General features: G+C 32.5%; 1 protein-coding gene across 5 annotated transcripts in view; it reads right to left on the bottom strand.

Annotated features, from left to right (window-relative positions):
• The window catches only part of LOC114338775 (centrosomin), a 652,106-nt gene that overhangs the window by 73,630 nt on the left and 553,959 nt on the right, over positions 1-24,517 (bottom strand). For all 5 annotated transcript variants that reach the window (XM_050641722.1, XM_050641725.1, XM_050641721.1 and 2 more), the window contains 3 exons: positions 19,563-19,960; positions 9,480-9,774; positions 1,283-1,535 (listed from right to left, as the gene is read on the bottom strand). In XM_050641722.1, coding sequence (XP_050497679.1) covers positions 1,283-1,535; positions 9,480-9,774; positions 19,563-19,960 — 946 coding nt within the window. The remainder of the gene's footprint in view (positions 1-1,282; positions 1,536-9,479; positions 9,775-19,562; positions 19,961-24,517) is intronic.

The following is a 24,517-nucleotide window of genomic DNA, read 5'->3' as shown; positions in this document are numbered from 1 at the left end:
CATGGTTTTAATCGTTCTGTTAATAAATTATTTTCCATGTCAAAGCCAGGTCTCTTTAATAAGGGTTTGTTCATCCAATATCTTTTTTTACTGTATGTTCGTTTCGCCACTGAGGGTACTTTTCTTCCATAATATTTTTTTCTTCAATAGTAATTAATAAGTTGTTACACCATCTACACCTTTTTTTTATTCGGCGCCATCTTTAAAAAACTGACTATTTAATTTGGACATAAGGGTAGTGAATCAGTAGGTAGCAGTAAAACCCATCGCAGTAGATATATCCCCACCGCTAAAAGCCGCTGCGATAACAGTGAACTGCTATGTGAAACTGCCGCTACGTGAATTAGCCTAATTTACTGTTATCGCAGCGACTGTTAGGTAGACGTGGCTTGACTGTCACCTGTTCTTTGTTGTAAATCATACCACTTTGACCGCAGTAGATTGTTATAAGAATTACTGCGATAAGTAGAAATAATTCTAGTTTTGCTATCGCAGTAACTTATTTTTAAAATAAAAATGGCGAAATCTGTAAAACGCATTGCGTTCTCGGACGAAAAAATGATTTTATTAAACGAATTATACCGCGAACATGAGTGCTTATGGGATATCAAATCGTCATTGTACAAGAATAATGTGAAGAGAAAGGATGCAATTGTAAAAATTGCGGAAAAATGGGTAATTACCTATAGATGAAGACACCCTAATAGCATCATCCATAAGAGCAACGTATATACTAGAAAAAATGAAAAGTCATGATAGCCAATGAACAGGAATGAGCACAGATGATATTACTGTCCAACAGTTCCAATCATCCAATATTTTTTTACTGTATATTCGTTTCGCCACCGAGGGTACTTTTTTTTCAATAATAATTTTTTCTTCAATAATAATAAATAAGTAGTTACACTGTTACACCATCTATACCTATTTTTTTATTCGGCGCCATCTTTAAAAACCGACTGTTTCATTTGGACATACGGGTAGTGAATCAGTAGGTAGCAGTAAAGCACATCGCAGTAGAAATATCCCCACCGCTAAAAGGCGCTGCGATAACAGTGAATGGCTATGTGAAACTGCGGCTTTAATCGAAAGAATGTGATGCTGCAATATTAGAGTAAACAGTTTATCCAAAGTTTACCACAGAAACCTGCTAATTTATAACAATTATTATTCAACAAATACGGGCTACAGGACAATTGGTCGGACCAGGTGATAAAGACAGCTAAGTAAATGTTATACAGTAGGTCAAGACACATAATAAATATTGAATATAACCTCTTACCTGTTGTTTTTCATAATACAATTTTAACTTTGGACTAACACTGCATGTAGAATCATCTTCAGTACTTTCACTTAGACGTGTCACTTTGGTAAAACTTGTATTTGGAAGCGACTGATTTAAACCCATTCGGGCCCTGGAAACTGTTCTATCGGGCTCTGACCACCCTTCTGATTCCGAATGGCATTCACTTTGGTATTTCAACGTCGTTGACGTGGTATTGCTTTTAGTTGGAGTAACGTATTTCGATAGTTCTCTACAAAAAAATAAACCATATAATGGTACAGATGGCAAAAAAACTACTGATACCTGAGCTTAAATAAGCAACGAATGAAGAATATAAGACTTCTTTAATGTATACAGTCGGAAAAATGAAACAATATCCATGAACGATCACATCAATCACTTATTTTGTATTTGCTGTCTTTTTCTATAACAAACGTTTGTTATTGATAGAAAAGGACAGCAAATACATATAGGTCTGGATCCCGCGTATGAAAAAAAGTTTATTAATAGCTAGCTGAAAATTTGTTAATAGCTTAATGGTGTCTAGTCTGATAAACTTTGATATATGGGAACACTGGAACGGGGGCAATTTTAATTGTGGAACAGGTTAAAAATTTGGAACGGTCAGACCACGAAAACGGCACATTTATTTTGTCCGACAGACTAGACTTAAACTCTCCGAACAGAGATTAAACTCTCATGCAAAAATCAGACTGCTATTTATCACCTGTCATAATTCCTGCCATTTGACATACTCTACATGTTCCACTCATTAAAACGCCCATTTGGTGATAAATAGCAGTCTGATTTTTGCATGAGAGTTTAATCTCTGTTCGGAGAGTTTAAGTCTGTTCTGTCGGACAAAATACATGTGCCGTTTTCGTGGTCTGACCGTTACAAATTTTTAACCTGTTCCACAATTAAAACTTCCCCTGTTCCAGTGTTCTCATATATCAAAGTTTGTCCGACTAGACACCCTTAAGCTATTAACAAATTTTCAGCTTGCTATTAATCAACTTTTTTTTCATACGCGGGATCCAGACCTAATAATAAGTGGTTGATGTGATCGTTCATGGGTATTCTTTCATTTTTCCGCCTGTAATAAACTTATCAATTATCGAAGAAGAGATCAGTAAAGAGCAAAAACAGGAGAGACAACAAAAAGAAAACCCAAAACATGTCAAGAATCTACATTCAAAATCAGGTATAGCACATTCAGAAGAAGAAGCGGCTATAGGCCAGGCGAGAAAAAGGAAAACTAGTTTGGAATACCACAAAAAAAAAAGACAAAAAGTACTAATAGCAAGTACTTAATAAAATAGAGGATTTTTTATAGCAACATGGAATGTTAGGGAATATATGAAATAAGGACTTTGTAAACAACTTGAACAATGAACGTAAAAGACGAATTTGATGTAATCATCCTACAGGAAACAAAACTTAGATACCACAATGCAAAGAACAGGTTTGTTGTTTTTTTGTCTAGTAAAAGAAATATGTTTGTCTTGTAGAAGAATGGCAATGTCTTGTAATATGATATAATTAGTGTGACCAACTTCTATTTAGTCAAATTCGGGACATGGCTGAAAAAAATATCTGAAATCCGCGACTTTTCAATGAAAATCGGGCCATTTTTTTTAATATAGAACTTTCATAATTTCATTTTATTTATTAAACATTTTTATATTGACAATGATATTTTTAATGAGGTTAAGCCAAAATAATTGGTTGTAATGATAATGACGATATGTAATTAAATACAGAAATGAAAAAAAAGTTCACAGTTTTGAGTTTTTGTAGAACTATAATACCAAATACCATGATATTTATGCAGCGTTTTGGATGTGGTATTAATATTCAACTTCTTCTTCTTCAGCATTCAGAAATCAAACTTTGGACATATACCTCCCCCAATTCAATCCAGTGTTGTCTATTTTGCGCCACGTGTTTCCAGTTGTGTCCTCCAAAGTTCTTTATGTCATCAGCGCATCTCATTTGTGGCTTTCCTTTGCTTCTTCTTCCTAACCACGGTCTTCATTGTTGTATTTCATGATTCCATCTTTTATCCTTCAGTCGGGCATTGTGTCCTGCGAAGCTCTATTTTAATTTGGCAGCATGTTCTCCTGCGTCTTTTACTTTGCTTTTGTTTCTAATCCATTTATTTGTTTTTTTTTATCTATAAGCCTCACCCCGAGCATTGATCTTAATATTACACTCTCGAAATTGTCGACTTTTTTTTGGTCCTACCAATTCAGTTTGATATGAATTTTTAGAAGAATATTCAAAATATAATTTTACCAAAACATTGAAAATTTGGGTGGCCCGGAAGCCTGGTCCGGGACATGACTTCATAATTCGGGCCATGTCCCCATATTTAAATTTCCGTTAGATTAAAGTATCGTCAAACGGTGGTTAGAGGTGTAGATATTCAATAGGGTAATTAAAAGAATCACCAAAATTATACCTACTAAGGGCCGGTTTTTCAGTGCTGGGTTAACCTATTTATTTTTTGGTCACCGAAATATTCATGTTTAATCAGTTTTTCAGTACTAGGTTAGAGCTTAAACTCGTTTACGTTAACCACGATTTTAACCGATCATCGTTAGATGGTTTAACTCCGAATTTTGCGGTTACGCTTGCGCATTGGTGCAGTGAATGCATCATGAATCATGTTTATTTTTTTGAGTACCTGCCTCACGGTTCTTAGACATTACTACGGTTGCCTAAATCGACTAGCCAATGAACATTAAGGGTGAGATTACGTCACGAGAGTTTACTGTCATTTGAATCGTAATATGATTTTTTTCGAATCCTGAGAAAACCAAATATTTTAGAAAAATTTAAACGCAGGATGCAAGATTACATTATTACCGAGGGCGGAAAGCCCCTTAGAATAAACAAGCAGATTCTATTGAATGAAATATTTGAAATTAAATATCACACTTTTCTTTTATTTTCAGCCCTGTAACTTATTAAAATAAACATTATAGAAGTTTTCAGGGACTTTCAGCCCTCGGTAATAATGTAGTTTTTCATTCTGAGATTAAATTTTTCAAAAATATTTATTAGTTTTCTCAGGATTCGAAAAAAATGAATACAATTAAAACACATTGAGAATTTTGACATGCGTCAAAGTTTTGCATTAACTCAATGTAAAATTCTGAACTGTTGAATTCCAGCTTGCCTAATAATTATTTTACATCAAAAGACATTAGAAACTATTTGAAGAGGATTGAAATCTGTATTGGAAATAACTGTTAAAATTGGTCTACGTAATTAAACATATTCCAAAATTTTGTAAAAATGTAATACATTTTAGTTTTCAGCCCAAACTTAGGCCACACACAACGCAATAATGTTCACATTTTTGAACTGTCAATATTTTTATTTTATCATCTTTTTTTTTTCTCTGATTCTGGCTTTGGTTTAGAACTAGAACCTTTAGCCACGTAATTGTATTTATTTTATCATCTATTGTTTAAAAACAATACAGTTGATAAGATACCCTCAGTTGCGGAGAAAGGATTATTAATAAAGATTTTTTTATTCAGTCAATGGTGTGAGCACTGTCAGTTAAATAGTAACGTGTGGCCTTACTTTTACACGCATACCTATTGTGGCAAATGTATCATATTTTTCAAAATTTTGGAATGCATTTAAATCGTAGAAAAATTTTAACTTTTGATTTTAATACAGATTTTAATTCTCTACAAGTATTCTCTCATGACTTTTGATGTAGAATAATTAGGGAAGCAGGAATTCAACAATTCAGAACTTTACATTGAGTTTCCTATGGCCATTTTTACGATTCGCCACCCGGTATAAGATAAAATGTGTACTATTTGTCTTATTATTTCATAATAACACAAATAATACACATATATACACAATAACATACATTCAATGATCGAAAATAATTTAAAAATATGGGAATGTAAACTCTCGTGACGTAAAGTCAAAAATATAAGTCTCCCCACCACCGTCGGACAAGACAACCGTAATAAAGTCTAATAACCGTGTACCTGCCTGACAGAAGGGATTATATAGTTGGGTTATGTTATTTTCTTTCATCGCGGGGAGTATTCTAATACCTCCTTATTATTATAAGGAAATTATTATTATTGAAATTATAAATTATTATCGTTATTATATAGGAAGGAATTATAAGGAAATATATTTAAATATAACTGTAACAGGTACTTATGTTTACACTTACTGTAACAGGATTTAATGCATGATTAAAAGATTATTTTATATTTGTCTGCACAGCAAAATACTTAATTATTTACCAAAGAGTCTGACTTCTTATTTCCTGGTCAATCTGTTTAAATAGTGATAAGACCGTGGTCTTTGACAAACAAAATCGGAAAAAGAGTCTAAATCGTCCCAGTAATTCTAATTCTCTTCTGTTATGAAACCGAGGTAGACATTATGAACTAAACAAAGATTCTGAACTTGATATTACATTGCAATAATCATTTTTTTAATTTGGTTATGAAATTGTCTTTTATTTATTTTTCTGTCAAATTGATCATTATTTCTCGAATTGCACATGCGCACGTACAGTTACTGCTGCCAACAGAAGAAAAAAAGTTGTTAGCTAACCGAGATTTTCTTAACTTGATTTAAAGCACTGAAAAACGCTATGAGGGTTAAAATATTAGTTAAAATTTAAACTAGGTTAGCTAACCAAAATTTTAACCGCTCACTGAAAAACCGGGCCTAAATGTAATAAAATTAAATAAAAATTTTTCGGGCTAGTTGGTCACACTAGGTATAATGTACACTTGCGAATAATATGAAGGTATCATAAAACAATAGACCTTTAGCACTAAAAACACCGAAATAAATCGATTTTTTAATACAGCACCTACAGTAGGTGAACATGTCAAAATAAGTAAATTAACGGCCACATTTTGTTATTCCGGGGGTTCTTGGGATCGCTAAACACGAATACGTCATCAGAATCGACCCCCGAAGAAACTGGTTTCAGCACTAAATTGGTGCAACCTAGAGAGTTTTCGGAGGTCGGTTTTGATGGCGTATTCGTATTCAGCAAATCCAAAAATTCCTCGAGTAATCTATTTGCATCAATTTAGTATCTGAAAACCTCAAAACTCCAGAAGATCACGTGCATATCAGTCACACTGGGTACTAGATGTTCTAAGGGTCGGTTCTGATGGCATATTCGTGTTCAGGAACCCCAAAAACCCCCCGAGTAATCTGTTTGTATCAATTTAGTGCCGAAAACCCTCGAAGCTCCAGAAGATGACCTGCCTCAGCTGTGACCCTGGGCACCAGGTGCTCCGAGGGCTGGTTCTGATGAAGTATTCGTGTTCAGCGATCCCAAAAACCTTCGAGCAATCTGTTTGCATCAATTAAGTGCCGAAAACCCTCAAAACTCCAGATGACGTTCCCTAGCAGTAACCCTGAGCACCAGCTGCTTCGGGGGGTCGGTCCTGATGACGTATTGGTGTTCAGCGTCCCAACAAACCACGGAATAACAAAATCTGGTAGTCAATTTATTTAGTTTGACATGTTTATGCACTTTTGGATGCATTTTATGCAATTTAAAATACACATTTCCACAATTTTTTGTATAGCAGGCTTTTTTCCTGACGTCATCCTCAAGAAAATGCAAAAAGTTGGCAAATCTTAAAGTGTATTTAAAAATCGATTTATTTTGTGCTAAATGCCCTGGTCTACAGGTAGGCTATTGATTATGTTCAAAATAAGAGAGCTAAAAGGAACTACAACGTTAATGGGATGTTATTGTCTCATATGGTCAATGCGCCTCTAAATTTAAAAAAACCGCGGAGTGCTACCATTTAAATGGGTGCGTTTTTGAGAAAGGGGTGAATTAGTCCCTAGGCACAGGGCGAGTTAGGGTGAGTTCTATTCACTTTTGGTACAAACACTTCTACAGGAAAATTGTTCCTGGTTAAATTTCCTATCGAAATATCATATCTTAAAGTCCAAAGTATTTTTTTTACAAAAATATATTCAAAAGAAAAGCAAGAAAAAAACACGAAAGAAAGCAATTTTGTTTTTTGCCCCATAACTGTTTTCCACAGCGATATAAGTATAGGCATTGCTGTAGAGAAAAATAATTTCCATCCTTTCTCTTTAAAATGACGTTTTGAAGAAGTCTCTAGGATTTACAGTTTCCGAAATAGGATTTTTCAAAATTTGCCGCTCACAGAATTTTTGAGCAATTTTCCCCATTATTTCGCAAACATTGTTCTGTAACTTTTTTCTACACATTTCTAGGTATATGCAATGGTACATTTAGTAGAAAGAAAAGTCAATTACCTTTAAAATGGTCTATTGTATAAGGCTGTACGCCTATTTTTAAACAAGTTATGCTTTTTCAAGGTTTTATATTTTAATGATTTTTGATATTTTTTATGATTAATTTTTAAATTTCTCATTATGACTTTTTTTTCTTGTACATTTAAGTATATACATTGTGGAATAAAAAAAGCTTATTTTCTTTACATTAAAATGGTGTATTGCAAACACCTCTAGGACTATTTTTAAACAAGATATCCGTAAGATATCCAAGGGTATCCGTAATTTGAGAAAAATTTTAAAAATTCTTATTTTTTCAATTAGAAGAATATAATTGCATATTGTAATATAATTTTTAATTCCAAATAACTTTTCTTAATAACACTTTTCGATATTGTGTAATATAAAGGTACTTTACTCTTGAGCGAAATTCATATTTTTTAACAAACCTCGTACACTATTGATAAAATTTTATATCTCATGATTACATCTTAGGTTTTAGACTATGCAGAGAATTTTATAAATAATAATTTTTTTCATAAAGTTAATAATAAAATGTTTTCCATATGGTTCCAACTTAGTGGGACCTATTGCATGTGTATATGCCAAACTTTGAAAAAGCATATCTTGTTCAAAAATAGACCCAGAATTTTTTACATTATACCATTTTAAAGTAAAGAAAACAGGCTTTCTTTTTTATTGGACAATCTATATACCTAAATATACAATAAAAAGTTATAATGAGAAATAATCGTAAAATATATCAAACATCATTAAAAGTATAAAATTTTGAAAAACCATATCTTGTTTAAAAATAGTCATACAGTCTTCTACGATAGACCATTTTAAAGTTAATTTACCTTTCTTCCTACTAAATGTAACATTGGATATACCTAAAGCTGCGTAAAAAACTAGTTACAGAACAATGTTTGCGAAGTAACAAGGAAAATGGCCCAAAATCGCTGTGAGTGACGAAATTTCAAAAATCATATTTTGAAAACTATAAATCATAGAGACTTACAGCAAACATCATTTTAAAGAGGATGAATGGAGTTTTTTTTTCTGTGAAGCAATGCCTATACCTATATCGCCGTGGAAAAAAGTTATGGGGCAAGAAACAAAAATGCTACCTTAGTTGTTTTTTTCTTGCTTTTCTTTTGAATATATTTTTGTAAAAAAAAATATTTTTGACTTTAAAATGTGATATTTTGATAGTAAATTTAACCTGGAAATTTTTTCCTGTAGACGTGTTTGTACCAAACGTGCATAGAACTCACCCTAATTCGCCCTGTGCCTAGGGACTAATTCATCCCTTTCTCAAAAACGCACCCCACTAAATGGTAGCACTCCGCGGTTTTTTCATTTCTAGAGATCCATTGACTATATAAAATAATAAAACCCCGTTAACGTTGTAGTTCCTTTCTAAAATACGTAATCAATACCTAAGGTATAATGAACACGCACCGACCCAAGACGAAAGGTATTGATATAAAGCGAAAATATTACAATGTCTTTGAAAATACGAAAACATTCCCAGATATGACATTAAGACAATGATGGGCACTGTAAACGCAAAGACAGGAAAGGAAGATACAAAAAATTTTCACTAATTTGACATCCCGATACAATCCTGCACGTTCGATAGTCCAATAGTTTGGGGTGCCAAGCCAAACATAAAAAATGACTCTCTCGAAACAAAATGAAGCTCTTCTATTTACTAAAGAAATTAGAGTGTATACATTTATATTATGAATTTCTTAATTAGGTACGTAATAGCTTTTCCATAGTCATAAATTGCCTGGAAATCAGAAAACAGATTTCAAGAACGAGATAATAGAAAATTAACTTAAAAACCACAACCAAAAATGACGCAAAAACATCAACACTATCTCATGTTGCTTACCTTACATATCCACTTAAATCTTTATTTCTTTGGTCTTCATCAGTGTCCGATATTTTACTACCAGCATTTAATCTATTCAACTCGTTATCTCTAAGTTGAAGCTCAGATTTTAAATTAATTATTTGTTCCCGTAATGCAGAAATCACTTCTTCACTGTTAGGCTCAGGCTTTTTGCTTTGCTTGTATAAATGGCTTTGGTACGTTAGAGTTATGTTGCCTGGAATTATACTTAACATTTCCGTGCTTTCCTCTTGTTCTTGTGGTTCACGCAGAGATAAATCTTTAAAAACGGATCCTGGAAGGAAAGGTAATATTAAATGATAACAAATAACGTCTAAATAATATTGAATAAAATATAATATCAAGTATGTAATATCGAATATCCGAAGCGTACCTCAGTAGCGACGAGTAGACATAAGGTTGGTTCCAACCCGTCACATAACCGTTCTTGAATGGTTAAGAGTATGCGCAGTAACGAAAACTGTGTTACTGCGCATAATTTTACGCTATTGCGCATGCGCGTAACGATTCAAGAACGGTAATGTGACGGGTTAGAACAAACCTCAAGTGTCACAGTATCTTGCATTGAAACTTCCCGGAATCCATGAATTCTTTAGAAATTGAGAAACAAACAGACACATAAAACATGACACAACTAAAAGTGCTCTAATCGAAGTACAAAATAAAGAGAATTAAAAAAAGGTGAAAAATCAACCAAACTACAACCACAACCCTCCTCTTCTACAAATTATTTGATGAAAAACAAAACTCTGACCAAACAACTGAATGCTACTGAGAACTGAGTATGTGATGGATCAAAATAAGAGAAATTACAATTTCATTGCTAAGGTTTTATATTAAGACGAGACGTTTTATTTGAACCGCATATTCACCGGTAAAACACCCGTTATTATACTTTAGCTGTTCGCGAATCCTTTCAAAATCTTTCTATATCATTGGATATGAAAAAGTAGAACGGAGTTACGCCACTGGATTCTGCAGATTCTAGGATACTAGAATCTGCGCAATAATACCTTATAAATAGAGGGACTTTCATATCATAATAACTTTTTGCTACTTGTATTCAACTTTTGCTTAACTTTGTTCAGTTTTGTTTAACACTTCTGTTGTTTCACATTTTTGATTTATATTTTGAAAATAAAAATACTTTTTTAAAAACTCTTTCTCGAACATCAAATACATAATTGGCGCAGTCAGTAGGATACGTGCGGGATCGGAAAAGACAATTTTACGCATACAGTGATAGAACTTTTTCGGTCTTTGGTGTTTTACATCGCAGCGCGTATCGAAAGAATCTCTACCCTACAGTGGTATCCAGCGAGAAGCAGAGTTCCAGAAGAAGCAAAAGTTCGGAGAAGAGAACCAGGTGCTCCAGATAACTGTAAGTGCCTTTCCTTTTCACCTTTCCTTTCATATCTTTGTGAGGAAAGATAGATTAATTTTTTGAATTTTGAAAAAGAATACATTTTTGATACATTTCTGATACATTTTTGATATATTTATATACTGTTGCAAATATTGAATTTTATTGAATAATTTTTTGAAATATTTGAAAAATATTTATATTGCATATATATTTTTATTTATTTACATACGTATTATTTTGTTAGATATTTTGAATTTGAATTTATATTTTATCTGATAATATGGCTACTGCAGCTCAAGCTCAAACACAAACTCCCCTTAATTGGGATTTTCTCAAATCAAAACTAAAAAATATTAGACCCTACGACGGAGATTCTAATAACCTGAACAAATTTATCTCAAGATGCGACGAATTAATGCGAACATATACTGTATATAAGGATGCAGATTTAAATAAACATATTTTGGAATGCATACAGGATAAACTAGTTGGAAAAGCAGAAGCACTAGTAGGAAATCGCATGGAATTAACTACATGGGATAGTATAAAGAAAGCATTACAACAATGCTTCGCAGATAGACGTGATTTAGACTGCTTAATGCAAGAACTGACACGAACAAAACCATATAAAAGTGAAAGCCTCCATAATTTTGGAACAAGGATACAACTCTTAAGAAGTAATGTAGCCCAAAGAATAAGTAACGATACTAGTATAGAACTTGCAGATAAAGTATGCCAAATTAACCATTGTGACAAGATCGCACTAAACACTTTTATTGCGGGATGTACAGGTGTTCTTAAAAATAATATGCACCTTAAGAAACCAAATTCTCTTGAAGATGCCATTGCATATGTAGACGAGTTTCATAATTTTGAAAATTTATATGGACATTCCAGTAATAATTTTCCAAAAAATAATCATAATTTTAAGCCACCCAATTCTTTTAATCAATCTAACAGGCAAACTCAGCCTAACAACTATTATCGACCCCTAAGTTCGAACCCCACACATCAATACCAAACATATCCAAACTTTACTTATCAAAATCAAAACCCTTTCAATTCCAATTATTTTAATCGTAATCAAGGTTATCAAAACCAAAATCCTTCAGGACCCAGACATTTTGAAAATCATTCCACATCTCAGAATCGTTCCACAAATTTTCGACCAGAAAGTAATGTCTTCAGGCCCAACCGACTTTCTAGTGATAGGTTGCCTAAGCCACAACCGATGGAAATAGCATCCAGAAATACATTGAATTCAAACGCTAGATCAAATCCCAATAGATACAATAATTATCGAAAAAATTATTTCCCAAGAAGAATTCCTGATACTATAGCTGAAGAGCTATACACAAATAATTATCAAAACGAAAATATTAATTCAAGAGAGCCTCAACATGCTAGTCATCTTGAATATTTTAAAAATCCTGAATATGATTTACAACACAACGGTCAAGACGACCAAAATTTTCGTATAGTTGCCTCGGAAATGAAACAGTCAACATCGAAATAAACTCAAATAATCCCCTACCATATATTGAAGTAGGAAATTCAAAAATAAAATTATTAATTGATACCGGTAGTGCCAGGTCTTTGCTACGACCAAGTATTGCCCAAAAATATTTTTCTAATTGTATTTACCAGTCAAATGTAGACATAAATACTGCTCTTTATACTAAGACTATTAAATATCAAGCCGAAATACCAGCATTTCCAGAATTCGGAAGTGACTTTTATATCAATTATATCCTATACGATTTTCACGAATATTTTGACGGAATCTTAGGATTAGAAGATGTGATGAGAATGAACTTAGTTATAGATTTTACTAATAAAATACTTTATAATAATAACGTAATGATACCAGTTAAATTTAGAGGACCTATGGATATTAAATTTGAATTTACTATAGGAGCACAGGAAAGAATTCTTTATCCTCTGCCTGTAACTATATCTAATGGAGAAATAATAATAGAAGAAACATATTTAGACAAAGTTTATATACCCGAAACATTAACAGTAGCAAGAAATGGCTATGCTATAATGGAAATAATAAACACAACAGATAAATCTTTGAAGATAACTTTACTAAGACCAATAGACGTATACCCATTTGAAAACGAAAATTATGAACTATATAACCTGAATTATTTTAACAAAAATCCTAATGAGAAATGGAGCAAGAAAAACAAAATAGACTTAGGAAATCTAATAAGAACAGACCACATGAATTCAGAAGAAAGAGAAAACATAATTAAACTATGTAGAGAATTTTCAGATATATTTCTAAAAACAGGAGATCCTTTGACATTTACTTCCAATGTCAGACACACCATAAAAACTACAGACGAAGTTCCGATACATTCAAGATCTTATAGATATCCTTATTGCCATAAAGAAGAAGTTAGAAGGCAAATTCAAGAAATGTTAGACAAAGGAATCATAAGGTCAAGTTGCTCGCCTTGGAGTTCGCCTATATGGATTGTAAACAAGAAATTAGACGCATCAGGCAAGAAAAAATACCGTCTAGTTATAGATTACCGAAAACTTAATGAGAAGACAATTTCGGATAGATATCCAATTCCACATATTACAGAAATTTTGGGACAAATTGGGAAGAGCGCAATATTTTAGCACATTAGATTTGGCCAGCGGATTTCACCAAATCGAAATGGATCCAAAATCTATAGAGAAAACAGCATTCAACGTAGACAACGGTCACTATGAATTTCTAAGAATGCCTTTTGGTCTCAAAAATTCGCCGTCAACATTCCAACGCGTAATGGACGAAGTATTAAAAGTCTATATGGATGATATAATAATATTTAGCACTAGCTTACAGGAACATATTCAAAATTTAAAACTAGTATTTCATAAACTACGAGAAGCACGCTTAAAAATTCAACTAGACAAATGTGAATTTTTACAAAAAGAAGTTGAATTTCTTGGTCACGTTGTGACACCAGAAGGAATTAAACCTAATAAAGACAAAATAATAGCTATACAGAACTTTCCAGTTCCAAAAACACAAAAACAGATTAAATCGTTTTTAGGTCTCTTAGGATATTATCGCAAATTTATAAAGAATTTTGCTAGAATAACAAAACCATTAACAGTTTGCTTAAAGAAAGACCACAAAATAGAACATACAAAAGAATTTATCGATTGCTTTAATACTTGCAAAAATTTGTTAATATCAGAACCAATTCTAGCCTACCCAGATTTTAATAAAAAATTCGAAATAATGACAGACGCATCCAAATATGCCATCGGGGCAGTATTATCACAGGATGGACATCCTATTTCTTATGCGTCAAGGACCCTAAATTCAGCAGAAATAAATTATTCCACTATCGAAAAAGAATTATTAGCTATAGTATGGAGTTGCAAATACTTTAGACCATACTTATTTGGAAGATAATTTATAATTTTTACGGATCATAAACCACTACAATGGTTGTTCTCATTAAAAGAACCTAACTCACGATTAGTGAGATGGCGGTTACAACTCGAAGAATTTGATTATACAATTAAATACCAAAAAGGAACCCTTAACAAAGTTGCGGATTGTCTCTCACGAATAGACACCGACAATGAAATAAATGTACTTACTAGAATCTGAATCTTTGTGTGTAAATCTAGATGACATAGATGAAATAATACAAAAAGAGATAGAAAACTTATCAATTCCAAATCAAGAAAGTACCGATCAATTATTTGATCCAAATGAACTTTATTTACCTGAGCTAAGTAATGAAGACATTTCTGAAACATTAAAAGACAAATATGAACAAGAAAAAAGGATAAACGTAATATCTGATGTACAAATTAGACCTCCAGATATTAACCAAAGTGGAAACGAAGATAGCGAAGGAAATACTGTACATACTTCAGCCGAAAATCCAATTCTTAGCATACCAATAACAGATCGAGCCTTGAACTTATACAAGAACCAAATTTTACTAACTTATGGAGAAATTAACGAAATAAAAACGAAAAGAGAAAAGATATTCGACAACACAAGACTATTTGTTATCTTACCCCAAAGAAATTTACAAAAAGGAATAATAAGTTTTGTAAAAGATTATATAGACCCAAGAAAATTATACGCCTTGTATTTTAGAGCACCGCTATCACCTGAAACATTTGTAGTTTCATTACAAAATTATTTTAAAAATTCTGCATTCAAATTTGTACACTGTACAAAAATATTAGATGATATTGAGACTACCGACGAACAGAAAGAAAAACTTAATTATTATCATGTTTATAAAAAAGGACATCGTGGCATGAATGAGCTAAAAATGTCATTAAGTTCACGATACTACTGGCCCAATATGTCAGAAGATATAGAACAATATGTCAATAATTGTGAAGTTTGTCTAAAAAATAAATATGATAGAAACCCACCAGTCATTAAATTTAATCTTACGCCAACGGCTTCTAAGCCATTTGATCATATTCACATGGATGTATTTAGAATATCCAATACACCATTTCTTACAATAATCGACACATTTTCTCGATAAGCATATCAAATTCCCAGCATTAGTGGAATTTCAATACTCGATGGTTTATTAAACTACATCACACATCATGGATTACCCTATAAAATAACAACTGACTCCGGCACTGAATTCAAAAATTATGACTTAGAAGATTTTTGCAAATTACATAAAATAGAATTACATTTTACCACTCCTAAAAATAGTAATTCGAATTCTCCGGTAGAACGCTTTCATTCTTCCGTAATAGAACATTTTAGATACCTTAAAGAAACAAATAAAGACATGTCAGTTGAACAATTAATGAAACATTGTATATTATCATATAATAATTCCATTCATTCTGTAACTAAATTTACATTGTTCGAAATTATAAAAGGGCATATAAATAACCCAGATCCATTCGATAACAATGATCATCTTATTTTATCACAATACGTGCAAAATCATAAAGAACAATGCAAAATATTATACGGGAAAATACATGAAAGAAATGCCAACGTGAAAAGTCAGCAAATAGATAAACGCAATTTATCGAGGTCAGAACCTGATGAATACACAAATGAAGACAAAGCCTATATTAAAAGTGGAAACCGTAGCAAGGCACTTCCTAAGTTTAAACAAACAACTATTCTTAAAGATGATAAGCTGACATTACAGACTGATAAAGGGATTTATCACAAAAGCACAGCTCGCAAACCAAGATCTAATAGAAAAAACTTTTTGCAGGTTCAACAAAATGAAGACGATAATCGTGTTGACTCTGATACAAGTGATATACCGGACGTCTCACCAGGTTAAAGGAGATGACATCGATATCAATATAACGCCCCTTGAAAATATTTTACTCCCAATTAAATTAGGCACATATAGATTAATTTATAGTAAACATACATTTATCCATTATATTAACTTAAACGAAATAGTTAGGCAAGTAGAATATCTTAAAGATAATTATCAAATAATAAAAACTAGTGTAGTAAAAGTTAATGCCTCAAATCCGATTTCATACCATGGATTGGCAGAAAACATGTTAGAAAGAACAGAAGTTTTAATTAATACATTAGAGAAAAAATTAGAAAATATCTATCCCCATATTCGATCAAAAAGAGGCCTAATTGATGGCATAGGTAAAGTTAATAAATATTTATTTGGAAACTTAGATTCAGATGACGGAGATAGATATGATAAAGCGATAGAAGTCCTGGAAAATAATCAGAAACATATCATCCATGAGACGAACTTACAAATATCTTTGTATAAAAAACTAATCGATCATTACAACAAATCTTTGGCCACACTTTGGCAAAACCAAGAAAAACTGCAACGTAACTTACAGAAATTCCAATTAGAAATCCAAAACACTATAAATAGTTTAGGAAATTATATTACTTTTCAAGGTACCATAAGTCAGATAAATTTAGATTGCCAAAATATGATAGATTTTATTGAGAATATCGCAAACGGAATTATGTTCTCCAAATTAAACTCATTGCATAGTTCAATTATTTCAAGTAAGGAAATTCAAGACATGATTGAATATTTGCACAGTATTTATGAACCTTCTCAAATCCCAAAATTTACAAATATTTTAACATATTACATGCTATTAGGGACACAAGTAACTTTTTCAAGTTCAAAACTGATCTTTGTTACTCACATTCCTATCCTGAAACCAAAATTCCTTGATTTTTATCATATATACCCAATAATCCAAAAGAACAAAATGTATACTCCCACATACCCTTATTTGGCACGAACCTCCGACGAAATGCACCTACAAAAAGACGAATGCCCAATTTTAGAAGAAATATATTATTGTAAAGAAGACACCATACTACAAGACAATTAGTACCAATAAAAGAAACAAATACTACATTGCATACAACTCCATTAGTGACAACCTCAGTCATAGCAGTTATCCTAATCCTGATAATTCTATATATTATTAAACAAAGAAGACCAAAGCAACGGAACGAGAATGAAATAGAATTACAAGAAGATTCCGGCTTTGAAGAAGAAGATCCAGCAACCAGCAACCAGCATCCCAAAAATAACTCCATTATTTTTCGGACTCAGTGAGGGAGGAGTTACGCCACTGGATTCTGCAGATTCTAGGATACTAGAATCTGCGCAATAATACCTTATAAATAGAGGGACTTTCATATCATAATAACTTTTTGCTACTTGTATTCAACTTTTGCTTGACTTTGTTCAGTTTTGTTTAACACTTCTGTTGTTTCACATTTTTGATTTATATTTTGAAAATAAAAATACTTTTTTAAAAACTCTTTCTCGAACATCAAATACATAATTACGGTGAAATGACCAGCGAGATCACTTGATCTAATTACGTTAGACTTCGTTTTATGTGATTATTTATTTAAAATCTAAATTATTTTCTAATAGACCAGATAATATGCATTAGCTAAAACAACCAAAGAGTCACGAAGTACAGAATATAACATCCTTCTTCTTCTTCTTCTTCTTAAAGTTCCGCTTCTATCGGAGATTGGAAATCATTCTGGCAATTATAATTTTGTTGGTTACGCGCCGGAATAGTCCAATTGTGCTGCATCCAAACCATTCACGGAGATTGCGTAACCACGAGATTTTACGTCTTCCTACGCTTCTTCTGCCTTTGATTTTGCCCTGCATTATATTCCTTAATAGTTCGTATTTTTCACCTCTCATGATGTGCCCCAAGTATTCTAACTTCCTGATTTTTATGGAATTTAAAACTTCGCATTGTTTTCCTAGTTGTTCGAGCACTTGTGCGTTTGTTTTACGATCTGTCCATGATATTTTCAGAATACGTCTATAACACCACATTTCGAATGCTTCCAGGTTTTTAATGTTGGATTGCTTTAGTGTCCATGCCTCAACCCCATACAAAAGGGTGGAGAAAATATAACAACGAAGCATTCTTATCCGGAGCGTTATATTGATATTGCGATTACAGAAAAGTTTCCTCATTCTGTTAAAAATGGATCGTGCAATTTCAATGCGGCATCTTATTTCTTTTGTCTGATCAGTATCTTCTGTGATCCATGCTCCAAGGTATTTGTACGAAGATATTTGCTCAATTTCTGTATTATCCAGTACTAGTCTAACTCTGACGTTTTGTGCTTTTGTAAATATCATGAACTTGGTTTTCTTCAAATTTATTTTTAGTCCATAATCGTTGCAATGTATATTTAGTTGTTGAGCAAGGTGTTGCAATTCTTCTAGTGTTCCCGCTAAAAGTACGGTATCGTCAGCATATCTTATATTATTAAGTGGCTCACCGTTTATTATTAGGCCCTCATTGACTTCGGCCAACGCTAATTCTGAGATGGCTTCACTATATAAATTAAATAACAATGGTGATAAAATACACCCTTGGCGCACCCCACGACGAATCTGGATATCCTCAGTCAGTTCATTTTCAACTTTTACTTTTGCTGTCGGATTCCAATAGAGGTTACATATAATTCTAATGTCTCTACTGTCAATGTTTTTATTTAACAAAATTTCTTTGAGACGATTATGCTGCACTTGGTCAAATGCCTTCTCAAAATCAATGAAACAGGCATATACTTCCTGATTCATATCTAGGCATCTCTGCGAAAGAACACTTACTGCAAACAGTGCATCCCGTGTTCCCAAACCTTTCCTAAATCCCATTTGTGTATCACTTATGCCTTCGTCTAATTTCTTATGTATTCTATTGTGAATCACTGTATTCTATCACTTTTAAAAACAATTTCAAGACATGACTCATTAAGGCTATGGTGCGATGTTCATTGCACTCCTTTGCATCCACTGCAATATAACATCCACTATGATACAAATAATGTATTGCCGGTTGAGTCCTAAAGTTGACGCAGTGCAATACATAGGATAGGAGCAAATGATTCCATTCAAGGAATGAAAAACAATTAAACTAAATTTACAGTCAAGATGCAGTAGAAATAAACAAACCAAGACACGTTAAATGCTACTAGGAGCACTCCCGAATCATAATTTACAATGTATAAACTTTGGAAATCATGATTTGGGATTTACAATGTATATACATTGTAAATTATGATTCGGAAGTGCTCCTAGTAGCAGTTAACGGGTCTTGGTTTGTTTATTTCTACTGCATCTTGATTGTAAATTTAGTACAGAATACATGAAATTATGTAAATAAATTTAAGAATTTACCATTTAAAATCGATGTTATGTTTGAAAGTTGAGCTAGACTTTGATCTGCGTTAATACCCAAACTCATGTTGAAAGATTTTGATAGATCAAGACTACTATTAATGATCTCTCTTAACTTCCTTTCTTTCTGCATTCCTATGTAACCCAAAATGGACTTTTGTTTCAAAAGGGAATCTAAAAATACCGTTAGTTCTTCCAGTCGACAGTTTAGTAATGCACAAATCTTGTTAGATTCACGTTTCAGCTTTTCTGATTTCTCCAAGTCAGATTTCAACGAATCTGTATGGCTCTTTAATTTTTCTATTATTTCAGGATGGTTGGCTCCCTCCAGGTCTTTAAGTTTTTCTTTGAAGTAGTCTCTTTCATCTTTACACGCCTTTAGTTCTTCAAGAAGACTTCTGAAAAAGTAATAGATTATTAGAAAAAAAAATGATATCGAATTCGAAAATAGTTTGATACAAAAATGAAAAAGAACTATTTAAAGAGTGGTAGCGCAAACAATATATTAGATCACGATCTTCACAGCTTTAAAAATGGGTTAATAGTAATAGTAGAATAGCTAAAATTGTTCTAAAGCTATTTTCTTGCGGCCTCTTAATGCAATTTACTACGTTTAGTGGGAACAAACCTCAATTTTACTTTAAAATAAATTTATTTGAAGTTTCGATTTCTACTTCAAACGTCAAATTTTAAAGTAAAATTGTGCTTTATTCCCACTAAAAATAAATAGAATAGCTAAAGTGGAAGCGTATGAAAATATATACGATACATTTGACTTCAATGACTAGAGGCAAAAGAAACGTTTGACAACAGGCAAAAAAACTACCAAAATATGGACAGGCTTCTCAACTAGTCATAACAGGTGACGTAATAGTGATAGATAACGTTACAGAGCCACTGGGACCTAATTTTAAATGGGACCTTATGGCAAGTGATATTTACAAGTCATTTGCGGACATATGTTTATAGAGCAAACTTTATTATTTTTTTTATGTAGAATAAAAACCCCTTAAATTTTGTCATACTTATTTAGAAACACCCTGTATAATTCATAATTATTTGAGTGTTTTTGTTAAGACAAATTTTTTAAAATGACTTTATTATTATAATTAGTTTATATATAAACTTTATTATTATGATTAGTTTATTATAATTTTATAGAAAAAACAGTTCCAGAAAAATATGTACAGGTAAATACCATTAAATCTGTAATGTACATCTACCAAAATATACAGATCATCCCAAACCCTTTTTTCAGTGCGTTACAGATTATTGAATTCTTTCTAACGCATTACAGTTGGAAGTGACAGAAAAAACGTACCTCTGTGATTATTATACATTGAACTTAGAAAATATGTATTCCTTGAGGGGTATTTGCATATTAAAATGACTTGGTTGGTTGGCGATTACAATACTCTAAATAGATAACCAATCAATGATGCGAATAAAGATAATTTGACACAAAACTAATCGATAGTGACAGTATTTCCACAATATCATATGGTAAAATGACAATTGTAATTTCTAAGATAGTATTTTTCAGTGACGTAAATATAAATATTTTATGTCATTGGTATATTCGGACATTGTATTGTCAAATTTGATTTTATATTTATTTATTTTTACATTAAAATATTTTAAATATTAACACTCTGGCAAATATTTGTATAAATACCTATTGATGTTTACATGAATATGAACATTCTGACAACTGTCAGATTTAACTAAAATGTCATGTAATGATTTGTATATATATATATATATATATATATATATATATATATATATATATATATATATATATATATATATACAAACAAGTGGTTTATTAGGGTTGCAGTCAGAAGTTTGGCCAGGATATCAAAGAAACACTCTTTTGACTTTTTGTCTAGCTTTCGGGGTTGTTTGACCCCTTTATCAAGACTCTGTAATATAAAACAAAAATGTAAGTATTTTAAAATATTACATTGTTTTAGTAAACCTACTAGTCGTTGAGATTATTAATGGAATTAAGAAACAATGGTCAACATTTGTACACACGTGAAAGGATGTACCAGTCCCGACACTGAAAAGTAAAAGGGACTCAAAAGACTATATATATATATATATATATATATATATATATATATATATATATATATATATATATATATATATATAGTCTTTTGAGTCCCTTTTACTTTTCAGTGTCGGGACTGGTACATCCTTTCACGTGTGTACAAATGTTGACCATTGTTTCTTATTGTATGCTAATCGGCTTGCTTCTGCTATTGTTTTCCCCTTCCTTTGGATGATTTTAGCGACTACTGTATCCCAATCTTCTCTAGGTCTTCCTCTACTTCTTTTCTTTTGTATCCTGGCTTCCCATATTTTCTTCACCGGTATGTTGTCTTTCATTCTTTTCATGTGTCCCCACCAACTTAGTTGTTTTTCTTCAATATACTCAAGTACAGATTTCGTCTTAAGATCTGTGCGTATATCTGTGCTTCTTATTCTGTCTCTCATTGTCACTCCTCTAACTCTTCGTAAATACTTCATTTCTAGGGCTTGTATCTTGCTTTTTAGTTTTCTAGTTAGTATCCATGATTCACAGCCGTATGTGAGCACTGGTCTATATATGGTGTTGAATACAGTTAGTTTGGTTTTTCTTGTGATTTCCTTTTTGTTTAAGAAGCTATTTTTTATTGCATGAAATAGTTTTGATGTTTTACTTATCCTCTCTTCAACATCTTTGTCCTGCCTTCCATTATTTTCGATTGTAACGCCCAAGTATTGGAAATGGTTTACTTGTTCTATTGCCTCCTCATTAATTTGCATATTTATTACGACTGGTTCTTGCGATATTACCATGGTCTTCGTCTTATGTGTATTTATCTTCATACCCTGTTTACATAATGCGTGATTCCATGCTTGCAGGTTATTTTGCAGGTCTTCTTCTTTTTCTGAGATAACTACTACATCATCTGCGAATGCACATTCCGAAATGGTTACGCTATGGAGATTCCTGTACCCTACATGCAATTTCTTTAGTTGTGGTGTGCACTCTATCATGATTTCGTCCATAAAGATGTTGAAGAGGGTTGGGCTCATGACACCTCCTTGCCTTAGTCCTTCAGTTGTTTCGAATTCTGTTGATTTCATGTTTTTATGTATTATGTAGTTCCTATTTCTCTTATAAAGACTTTTGATGATTTCAACTAGTTTATCGTCAACCCCTCTTCTTATCAAGCTGTCCCACACAGTTTGTCGTTTCACCCTGTCGAATGCCTTTTCCAGGTCTATGAATGCCATATATGCTTTCTTTTTAGACAGTAACGTTTTTTCAATTATTTGTTTTACCGTGAAAATATGGTCTTGCACTCCTCGTCCCTTTCTAAAGCCACTCTGTGCTTCGTTTAAAGTAGTTTCTGTAATGTTTCTCAGCTTTTTTTCTAGTACTGTTTCATAGACTTTGAGAGAAGAACATAACAGTGTAATTCCTCGATAGTTGTTACAATCTTTGTGGTCTCCTTTCTTATATATCGGCACTATTACTCCTATCTCCCAGTCCTTCGGTATTGTTTCTTTTTTGCTTGCTTCTTTGAATATTTCAGCTAATTGTTTTACGCCTTTCATTCCCATGTACTTCAGCATTTCCGGTGGTATATGGTCGTGTCCAGGTGCCTTTCCGTTTTTAAGTTTGCCTATTGCTTCTATTGTATCTTCGATTGTTATCTCGATGCTTGTTCTCTGTTCTTCACTACCTGTCGCGTTACTGTTTTCTTTATTCCTATCCTCTTTTGTGATAGTTAATAATTCTTGGAAGTGTTGTCGCCATCTTTCAATAATTTCTTTTTCTTCTGTGATTATTTTTCCTTCTTTGTTTTTAATTCTCATATCCTTACTAGGTTTGTCTGTTCTCAGAGATTTTAATGTTCTATAAAAAAGTTTTTGATTTTCTTTGCTATTGTGTTCCAGCTGTTGTCCAAATTGATGCCAACTCTTTTCCTTTTCTGTTTTTATCATATCTCTTACTGCAGTTCTTGCTTCTTTGTATTTGTTGTAATTGTTTATTGTTTTGTTTCCTAAATAATTATTCCAAAGTTTTTCTTAGTTTTCACTTGTTGTTTTATTTCGGCATTCCACCAGTTTGTTTGTTTCACCTTGTCATTCCTTTTACTAATGCCACATACTTTTTTCGCCGCTTCCAGTAATATATTTTTAAATGATTGCCATTTTTGTTCTAGGTTGTTACTATCATTTGCATTTTCCAGAGCTGCTATTTCTAAATCAACCATTTCTTTGTATCTTAGGGCAATCTCTTTGTTTCTGAGCTTGTAAGTTCTGATTGATTCGTATTCAATTTTTCTTTTGTTTTCTTTTGTATGTTCCTGGGGTTTTTTGTTTTTATTCTTTATTCTAGCTTCCAACAAATAATGGTCACTACTTATTTCTGGTCCTCTTCTGACTCTAACGTCTTGGATTACCTTTCGATTGTCGCGTTCTACTAGTATGTAATAAATTATTGACTTTTCTGATTCTCTTGGTCCTTGCCTAGTAAATTTATGTATGTCTTTGTGTTGGTAGTGTGTGTTTGTTACTATTAAATTATTTAGTACGCAGAATTCTATTAACCTTTTTCCATTATCATTTCTCACTTCTTCACCGTACCTTCCAATTACATCCGTTACTGTCTCATCTTTGATTCCTACTCTTCCGTTGAAGTCTCCAATGACGTAAATCCGCCCTTTACTGTTTTCTATTGCTATATTTAGGTCTGTCCAGAATTTTTCTTTGATTTCTTTTTTCTCATTTTCATCGGGTCCATATGCCGTAATTATTGTCTGTGGCTCTCCCTGTTCATCTTTCATCTCAAGAGCGACTATTCTTTCTGACCAGCCTTTCCAGTCCTGTATATTTATTACTTTTTCTTTTTTAATTATAGTACCTACTCCTGCAGCTGCTCTCTTTTCCGG

This window comes from Diabrotica virgifera, chromosome 1 (genome assembly GCF_917563875.1).
Source record: "Diabrotica virgifera virgifera chromosome 1, PGI_DIABVI_V3a".
NCBI lineage: Eukaryota > Metazoa > Arthropoda > Insecta > Coleoptera > Chrysomelidae > Diabrotica > Diabrotica virgifera.
This window is presented reverse-complemented; position numbering and strand designations above follow the sequence as displayed.